The sequence below is a fragment of the Olea europaea genome, chromosome 19 (assembly GCF_002742605.1).
Source record: "Olea europaea var. sylvestris chromosome 19, O_europaea_v1, whole genome shotgun sequence".
Classification (NCBI taxonomy): Eukaryota; Viridiplantae; Streptophyta; class Magnoliopsida; order Lamiales; family Oleaceae; genus Olea; species Olea europaea.
The window spans coordinates 11035372-11045043 of record NC_036255.1 but is presented as its reverse complement, the minus strand read 5'-3'; the positions used below and the strand labels follow the sequence as shown (position 1 = coordinate 11045043).

Here is a 9672-nt window from a genome sequence, read left to right as displayed (position 1 = left end):
GACGAGGCGGCTCGTGGGCTCCGCTCATTGGACGGGACCCCCAGCTCGGCTCGAGCTCGGACTCGTCAAATGACGAATCCGAGCAGCTCACGAACCGAGCTTTGACGAGTCGAGCCGACTTGGCCCAATTGACATCTCTACAAAAACGGCTTGTTTTTCGCGTTTTGAGTGTTTTCGACATTTATAATTGAAAACGATAAAAAGTCGTTTTACGTTTTCAGTTATAAATTTTAACTTGTTTTCGAAAATGCATTTTCCGCATTTTCGAAAACGGAAAACGAAAAATGGACCGAAAACGATAAACCAATCACGGCCTAATATTTTTGCTTGCTATTAAGAGAATATTTTGTTGCTATCCTCTTTATAATAGGCAACAGTTCCACTCAATTAACCAGATCCAAAAATTAATATTTTGTTGCTATCCTCTTTCTAACAGCTCAATTCAATTCTAAACTTTATGAATATTTTGTAGAATAAAAAAAACACGGAATTAACCACTACACAACAAACTGCAGTTTTATGAATTCAAAAAACAAAATTCCCAATTTATTTCATTCCCCGACCACAGAATTTCCTTTCATTTTAACCCCTCACGCGCACATAATAATACAAAATGCATCCTATCACATCACACGACATCGTTCCGGTTCACCCTCTCATTCTCTCTCTACCGTTACTCTGTCTACAGTTTTATCTCACTAACCAACCCACGATAGGATCAGAGCTCCCAAAGCTAAAACCCGATTTCAATACTGTGATGTCTCCTCCACTCTCATCCGTATGCAACTTTTCTCTCTAAAACTCTACTCTTTTGCTCTACAATTCGCCATTGAAATATTGCAGAAAAATTCTAAGTTTTCAGAATCAGGATCGGCCCTGCGGTAGCCCGCCCCGCCCGAGTGCGCGTTGGATCGGCCAATGTGACTGGGGCCATTATCGATGGGAAAAGAACGATGAGCAAAGCTGGAGAACGAGAAGAAGACGAAGAGTGTTTTCACGATTCCCTTGACCGGCTGCTTTCTTCATCCAACACCTCCTGCTCCTGCTCTCCTTCCAATTCGGATTCTGAAGAGGAACCCAACCCGAATTTCAGCTTCGGTGCTTCGCCAGAAGGCAATGCCGTCGGACCCGAACAGGTTCCCAGGTTTCCCAGGGGGGTGTTCCACAACTACGACGTTTGGATATCCCAGCCCTCCTCCGTTGAGGAACGTCGACTCCGCCTCCTGCACCAGATGGGCCTCACCAGTGACCCTTCCCTCCTCCGCCACCGCCCTTCCCTTTTGCCATCCGCCCAACCGGAATTCTTTAACCGAATCATCTCTTCCGATCACTTGATAAACACTGGTGAGGCTTTTTCTTCCGTCGATAATAACAAAAATAATTCCAAGATTCCTAGAGATAGTGATATGGTTAATAATATTGATATTTATAATGATAATAGTAGAGTGTCTGGGATTGTCCGATCAAAATCGGAGGGGGACTGTAAATCGAGTTCTGAAATTCATTTGATTAATTTAACTTCTACTACTGGTGGAATTGGTTTATCTGTAAATAATGATCATCAGAGCCATAGACAAAGCTGCCATGACAATGTCAAGAAATCAAGAAGCCACAATAGTTTAACCGCGAGCAGTGTGGTTTCCCCAAATAAGCCACCGAAAGGGAAGATTAGAACAGATTCCTTGCGTAATGGGAGCTTTAGTGAATCATTGTCAATTTTGGGGAATGAGGGGTTGGACAAGGTGGCGGAGAGTACTGGGGCAGACAATGTTAGTGCAGTGTGTGTGATAAAGAATCTGGCTAATGGGAAGGAGTTTGTGGTGAATGAGGTGAGGGAGGATGGGATGTGGAAAAAGATTAAGGAAGTGGATACAGGGAGGCAGTTGACCATGGAAGAGTTTTCTGAGATGTGTGTAGGGACATCTCCCATCGTGCAAGAGTTGATGAGGAGGCAGAATGTGGAGGATGGGAACAAGGATGATCTGTCTGCAAATGTGAATGTGGACTTGGGGGGTGGATCGAAGTTTAAGAAGAGAGGTAGTTGGTTGAAGAGCATAAAAAATGTAGTGAATTCTGTCACTGGGCATAAGGAGAGACGTAGTAGTGACGAGAGGGATACATCATCTGAGAAGGGTGGGAGGAGATCGAGCTCTGCTACAGATGATAGCCAGGATATGTCTTTTCATGGGCCTGAAAGAATTCGGGTCCGACAATATGGGAAGTCTGTTAAAGAACTTACGGCAGTATACAAAAGCCAGGAGATACAGGCACACAATGGGTCAATTTGGACTATAAAGTTTAGTTTGGATGGCAAGTATCTTGCAAGTGCTGGTGAGGACTGCGTGATCCATGTGTGGCAGGTTTCTGAAACAGAGAGGAAGGGTGATTTGTTGTTGGATAAACTGGAAGATGGGAATTTTAATCTTCTGTTTCAGGCTAATGGATCACCAGAGCCTTCTTCAATGTCACCAAATTTAGACAGCCATTCAGAGAAGAGGAGAAGAGGGAGATCCTCTATAAGCAGAAAATCAGTGAGCTTTGAACAGATTTTGGTGCCAGAGACAATTTTTGCCCTTTTGGAGAAACCTATCTGTTCATTTCAGGGACATCTGGATGATGTGTTAAACCTCTCCTGGTCCAAGTCTCAGGTTAGTTTTCAAATTCCTCGATATCTTTTATTCTGCCCTTCCATCAATTTGAGGAACAAGTTGATGGTTTTCCTTATTTTCTATTTATAGTTGAAAACTGAAATTGCTTGTGTCATTCAAATAACAAATCACTCAAAGATTATTAGACTCATAAATAAACTTTTCATGCAATTTAGACCATGTCTTGCTATCTGTTTAAGAAGGGTCGACATATAGTCGAGATTATCAATCTTTCACCATCCACAAGATTTATCTTACACTAGTTTTACAGGACAAGGAGTAATACCCAGGAGTACAGTTAATTTTTGGTGTTCAAGTGAATAAGCAATGATGTTTCCTGGGAAGGAAATAATAATTAGGCAATAAGAGACCCTATCCGCCATGTTTGGTTAGAATTTCAAAAAGGAGCGTATGGAATTGATTGAGCTGTTTATGTTACTCGCAGGGTTTGTGGGACTTGTTATGATATCTGACATTGTTTATTTTCTTGAAAGTTGAAGCTACATTGAAAACATTTCTTGTTCATTGAATAAGTCAAGCAACACATCACGATTTTTGGTATCTTTGTAATATTCTTTTAGTGGTTCCAAACAGTAGGCAATCTGTTGATTGAGAAGTTAAGTGATACATAAGGTTTTTATCATTATTGTGCTCGAAGAATATCAAGCTAATTGAAGTCGTGATATGGCTTATGAAAACAATGCTCCAAAAATTAATGCTGTAAGCATTTTTTTGATGTTGTATCTTCACTGGTTCATTCATGCATTTGTCAGATAAAGATTTGCTTCAGAGCACCTACTCTGTAGATGACATGTTTAAAATTCAAGAAGCATGTATTTGATATATGTTATTCAGCAATTAAAAATTCCTAAAGATATGGGAGTTTGTAAGCCTTGTTTGAGATGCGTAGTGGCCTGTGTAAGTTTCTTCCATCGTCAAGAAATATTATAAGGGACTTTATATGCTAGTTTAATTGTCTACACAATAGGGATACAAACTGTTTATTTGAAATTTGGTTGAGAGATGAGTATGTCTTAGGGGAGCTTGATGCAAAGAAATCTGAGATTGATTCAAAGCCAAAGGTTGGTTCTATGAATTATGTGGTAACTCAAAAGCAGATGCTTGGTTCTCTGATACAATATGGATTGTATGTGATGAAAGTGAAATTCGTAACTTATATTCTTGTGGGGACCCCCATGTCTTCCTTCGACCTCCTGCCCCCACCCGAAGAAAAAACCTAAAAAAGAACTTGACCAAAAATATTCATCCTGCTTGAGTTTAACAGGTTGGTGCAGAGATACCAAATGACATGTGAATAATATGCAGGCCGCCATGGGAAAGTATATAGCTTCTTGTTTAATATCATCACGTATCTGATCTAGATAGTGAATGTTCCTCATAATAGCGTGTTTCTACCTAAGATGAAGTCAAATGATTTTGAGTAAAAATATAATGGTTAGTACTTTCACTTGAAACGTTAGTCCATTGCGATATAAATTTCGAAGGTCTAATATAAAGATGAATCATATTGGAGAAGCTAACTATAAATTTCTAATCCTGCCTGAAATCCATAGCCAGGGAAAAGTAAAACAAAATGAGCAGGTCATGAGCGTGTTTATTTAAATTAAAAAAGTAAATGTTTGCATCTCTAAACAGGTTTAGATGACTTACTGAGTAAAAAGATTTACTTTTTTTGAAGTAATTATTACAATATTGTCAGGATTAGCAACTTTCTTCCAACTTTGAACAATATAAAAATAATTTATATTAAAACTTACTTATTTACAAGTAAACTTTTTATGCTTATCCAAGTCTCTAAATCAGGCAGTTTATTCCTTTCTGCATGAGAACTTTTATTGAAGTAACACATATAATGCAGTGACAAATATATGTATTAAATAAGATAGTAAAACTCCTTTGACATGTCTACAACAATTGCGAGAGTTTTTATATTTAAGTGTTCCCTTGTGAAGATAGAAAGAGTGTAACTGAAGTAGAGTGCTCAGCAAGTAGCTGAAGGTTTAGTATTTAAACTCCGTTATTTGAAAAGTGAAAAGAGGATGAACCTGAAGTTGCAAGGTGGATTATGAAGTGCAGTAAATATTTGCTTTCTGTTGTTTGGTTTAAGTTAGAACATCATGATAGGAGTGTATGACTTAATGAAGAGAAGGAAGATTGGTTTATGATTTCAATATTCTTAAGGTTTTGCGCTGTATGCTGCCCAAAAAAGGGTGATGAGTGGCACTTAAGAAAATTAACCAGGGGCAATTTTTGTTGGCTAATGAGAAAATAAAAGCTGATACTGTTTTGTTGATTAACATGTCAGCTGGAAGTTTGCAATCTGCTAATAGTTTGATATGATGAAATGTCTGATAAGTAGGTGTACAGGTTATTTCCCTCTCTGAATGTTCTCAAGCTTTTTTGTTCCCCGGTTTCTTTTCGTCTTATTGAGTGCTGAGAATGTGATATGTTCTTCTATAAGTTAAACAAATAACTTGTTTTCTTATGCATGAATAACGAAAAAACAAGATTTTTTTGTGTTCTCAAGAAAGCGGATGGTTTGGCTTGTCTTGACTCATTCATTCACAATAAAAAGAAGCCAATTGTTGATGTGCAAGGTTGCTTGTAACTGCATCATTTTAGGCCTCATGATTCTGTGGAGTTCACCTCACCTCTTGCTTGTCTAGGGACGTTTTAGATATTCCAGATTTGTTATTCTCAATGTTAAGTAGTGGTAGAGTCTTCTCTTGCTTTTTGACATTCTTACTGATCTCCATTAAGATCTTATTTTTTAATACTACATTCTTCCAACGGAAATCACTTTTTCCCTCTTCATTTATGTTTCCCTTCACCAAATTGATTGCGTGCATTTAAGTTGAGCACTTACAAAGGTTTTGTTAAGACATCTCACTTTTGGCTTTCTTTTCTCTCCAGCAATTGCTTTCTTCTTCAATGGACAAAACAGTGCGGCTGTGGGACTTGTCGAGCAAGTCCTGTTTAAAGATTTTTTCTCACAGTGACTATGGTAATTATCTGCATTCTATATTACTTTATTCGAAATTTTTTGTTTTTAAAATTAGAAAGGTTATTTCCCACAATGCTTATTTCAATTTTTTCTTTTTGGGAGAGGGTGGGGGTGTTGGTGGGTAAGCAGACTGATCTAAAGGTATTGTTGAGATCATTACCTGACTGGACAAGTTTTCTTTAATCTTAATAGTTCTTATGCTATAAAGTTGATGATTCCCGCCAAAACTTTAATCTATTGAAAAGCGAAGATGGGTGTGGGATGGAATCTCTCTTCTTGGATTCGTCCTTTTAAGCCACGGATATAAGCAGCTGGAAATGTACCAATGATATGCCAATTTTTGTGCTTGTGAAGCTGTATTAAGTCTGGTACCTGTTGGAAGCAGAGGGCACTTGGGACCTTTCAGCAACTATTCTTGTTGGCTATAGGGTTTTTGTTGGTGACAATTAAGGATGAGGGAAAGGAGTTTTGTAGGCATTGAGAAGAGTTGTCGGAAGGAGACCAGAGAAGGTAACAAGAGGTGCTGTTTGTCCAATGGGATCCTATAAAAAGATTGTTTTGGGGAGTGTTCACAACTTATCTAAAGGATATAAGATCAAGGGCGAATACAGGGGTCAAGTTCAGTTAGGGCGCACTGCGAGCGTTGAAAGCTTACTATCGACAGCCAACATCTGTGATAGTGGGGTTGTTTATTTATATTTAATTAAATAAATATTCAAAAATCGTACAGATTAGAGTTAGAAGAACTAATTACACCACTAGACTAGAACTAAGTACGAACTTTCATTTTGGATGAAAAAATGATTCCATGATCTGCAAAATGCCCTAATTTATTTTTCAATTAAATAGACAATATATATTAACAAAATGTCAATATTCAGTTTACAATTAAAGTTAATTAAATAAGCATTATTATATTAAAAAAATTGAAATTATTTATGTGCTTGTATGATTTCAATTTTTCGCAATCGATTTTTTGTGAAAGAAAAGTGGGATCTTTTATTAATTAAATAAATTTTGTTGAAAGATTCCTTATGACACAATCTTCCTACAAATTCATCTACCATTAATTGACCAAACTCTCAAATCAATTGATTGAAGGGAAAAAAGAAAAGAAAAATAAAATCAAGAAGAGGGACAGCACCGATTTGAATGTTTCTACTTGCATTAAACCAGTATTGAACATATATTATTTTATTACATTATGTGCTAAAAATCAATAAGTTCCATGATGGTAAAGTGATCAATATGCTTGAGAAATGTAGTAGGTTCAAATCACCTTTCGTACATTTGTTTTGGTAAAAATTGTTGAAATACAAAAATTATAAAAAATATTGCTCTTGAAGAGTTTCCAATACAAGACCTCCAATTCAATAGCGGAAGGGCTAACCAGTATTGTTGTTAATATGAATTATCAAATATATAATCTAAAAATTCTATCTATTATCAGCAAAAAATAAAAAATAAAAAAAAATCTCCCCAGCGAATCCAGCTAGGGTGGCTGCCCCCTAAAGCTGCCTCTGTATAAGATCTTGACATATTTACAGGAATGTGGTTAATAAACAAAGAAAAACAAGCTGGAGACAAACCTAAATATGAGAAGTTGGTTTACAAGGTTGTCTTAGATGATCAGATTTTGTTTTCTTGAGGTGGTCTTTGTTGCGCACTTCAGGGTTGGAGCAGTTATGTAACTGATAGAGTTATTATTGTGATTGTCATGCTTATTAAATGTTCAATAGTGGTTTGCATGACTTCATAGCATCCATATTTCTTGTGTAATATTATGCTTATGGTACTTTCCCTTTCCAATATACTTGAATTTTTTCTTCCCTGTATACCTGAATTCTCTTTCTTTCCTGTATACCTGAACCCTACATAGTTTTATAACTTTTGCACAATGCTACTTATAATTGAACGGATATAGTTAAATCTTAATTCATCAATTGACTGATTACAATGACTTCTGGATTTCCTTTTATACAGTAACCTGCATCCAGTTTAATCCTGTTGATGATAGATACTTCATCAGTGGATCTCTGGATGGCAAGGTGCGCATATGGAGCATTCCTGATCACCAGGTTGTTGATTGGAGTGATCTGCATGAAATGGTCACTGCAGCTTGCTATACACCGGATGGCCAGGTTTGGTACTGTAAATATTGTAATTGCTACTTAATTTATGTTGTCTGAGTAGGTTAGAGCATGAATGCTTACCTTATGGACATGCTCCAGTTAAAGATATTGTTGTTGATTTTGAAGGGTGCACTAGTTGGCTCATACAAGGGGAGTTGCCACTTATACATCACAACAGGTTTGAGATTATAACTTCATGTTAATTATACAAAAAAAGTGAAACATTCTGTTCAAGGGTTGGTGCACCTTTTATTTACGTGCTTCCTGTTTCCAGAAAATAAATTACAGCAAAAAAGTCAGATCAATCTGGAGAATAAGAAGAAGAAATCTCATCATAAGAAAATTACTGGTTTCCAGGTAATAATTTAATGGATATTCGCACTGCATGCACTTTTATCTTCTTTAGACTATAATAGCTTCTTTAGCCACACATGACCTTCTCTTATTTTTGAGAAATGAAGTGCAAGTCCATCTAGTCTTATGAATACTGATATTTTTCTTGGAACAGTTTGCACCAGGGAGTTCATCAGAAGTTCTCATTACATCTGCAGATTCACGAATTCGAGTTGTGGATGGTGTTGATCTTGTTCACAAGTTCAAAGGTATGCAATTACACAGCATTACAATTCCACTAGTACTTGAAAGTGGGAGAGGATTCTTTTAAATTCTTACAGTTGTAGTTATAATGGAAGTTCATGAAAGTTGTAACTTCTGAAGGTGTTTGGAGTTGCAATGTGATTGTTCTTACTTTTCAAATTCGTTAGGCTGTGGTCATTGCAGTTTATTTCTGGCTACTTAATAAGAAGGAAGTTCTGTTTAGTTTTCACATTTGGGATCAAGATACACAAGTCATTGGTGCCTCCTCCTATCAGTGAACGTGGTTTGTTTTTGCTGATTTGGATATATTCTATTTTGAATCCTGCAATTTCACCCCAAGAAGTAAATAGAGTACATCAGTGATCACTGAATCTTTTGAAGATTCTCATATTTATCCATCCCCAGTATCTGAATATATTCCCCTTCCAGATCGTCATTTGCATCTAGGCCTGCATTTTCCTATATTATTTGTCCTTACAGAATGTAAAACCTTATTTAGCTTTGATCTAAATCACTTTGTTACTCCAGGACTACTTTTGGAGGTCTTATTTCGTGATCGAATACTTGTCAAGAGCTTGGTGGTGTTAGTTATCACAACTACATATTCATGGTGTTTGGGAGACATTTTTATGTAAAAATGTAATTTTGAATAGTAAATTGATGGGAAATGTGTGGTTGAAAAATAAGAAAAGTTTTTGATTTACGTGTAATATTATTTTAATAAAGAATGTGTGGTTGAAAAGAAGAGAGAGAAAAATGCATTTTGAAAAAAATGGGTACCAAACGGAGCCATTATAATAAAAACCTGAAAATGTCATCTTTTCGAGGGAGTCAAGCGATTCTTTTTAAATGATTTGTTTTGCTGTTTTCAAGATAGTTCAATTTTACCTATTCTGGTAGTAATTAGTAAATGTTTGAAGCCATTGTTGGGAGCTATCCCTATGCCAAATTGTGTATCATTTGAAGATTTTCAACCCTTGCAGCCAACAATAGATCTTTTGCTGAATTTTTGACAGGGTTTCATAACACAAACAGCCAAATCTCAGCCTCCATTACGGCAAATGGAAGATATGTAATAAGTGCCAGCGATGATTCTTCTGTTTACATCTGGAAGCATGAAGGTGAATCACGACCAAATGGAAACAAAGGTGTAACTGTGACCCAGTCTTACGAGCATTTTCACTGTCAAGATGTATCGGTGGCAATCCCTTGGCCTGGTATTGCTGACACATGGGGATTTCAAGATACTTGTTCTGGAGGGCAAAATGGT

The 9672-nt window shown here is 36.8% G+C and overlaps 1 protein-coding gene across 2 annotated transcripts in view; it reads left to right on the top strand.

Annotated features, from left to right (window-relative positions):
• Positions 1–631: 631 nt before the first annotated feature.
• Positions 632–9672, top strand: part of LOC111368825 (WD repeat-containing protein 44-like) — a 12642-nt gene continuing 3601 nt past the window's right edge. Inside the window, exons 1-7 of one of the 2 annotated variants that reach the window (XM_022990292.1) lie at positions 633–2648; positions 5583–5673; positions 7657–7814; positions 7932–7983; positions 8080–8162; positions 8314–8407; positions 9419–9640. In XM_022990292.1, the coding sequence (XP_022846060.1) occupies positions 954–2648; positions 5583–5673; positions 7657–7814; positions 7932–7983; positions 8080–8162; positions 8314–8407; positions 9419–9640 (2395 nt within the window). In that variant the 5' untranslated portion in view covers positions 633–953. Of the gene's footprint in view, positions 2649–5582; positions 5674–7656; positions 7815–7931; positions 7984–8079; positions 8163–8313; positions 8408–9418; positions 9641–9672 lie in introns of both variants that reach the window. The other variant, XM_022990293.1, reaches the window with a different exon arrangement.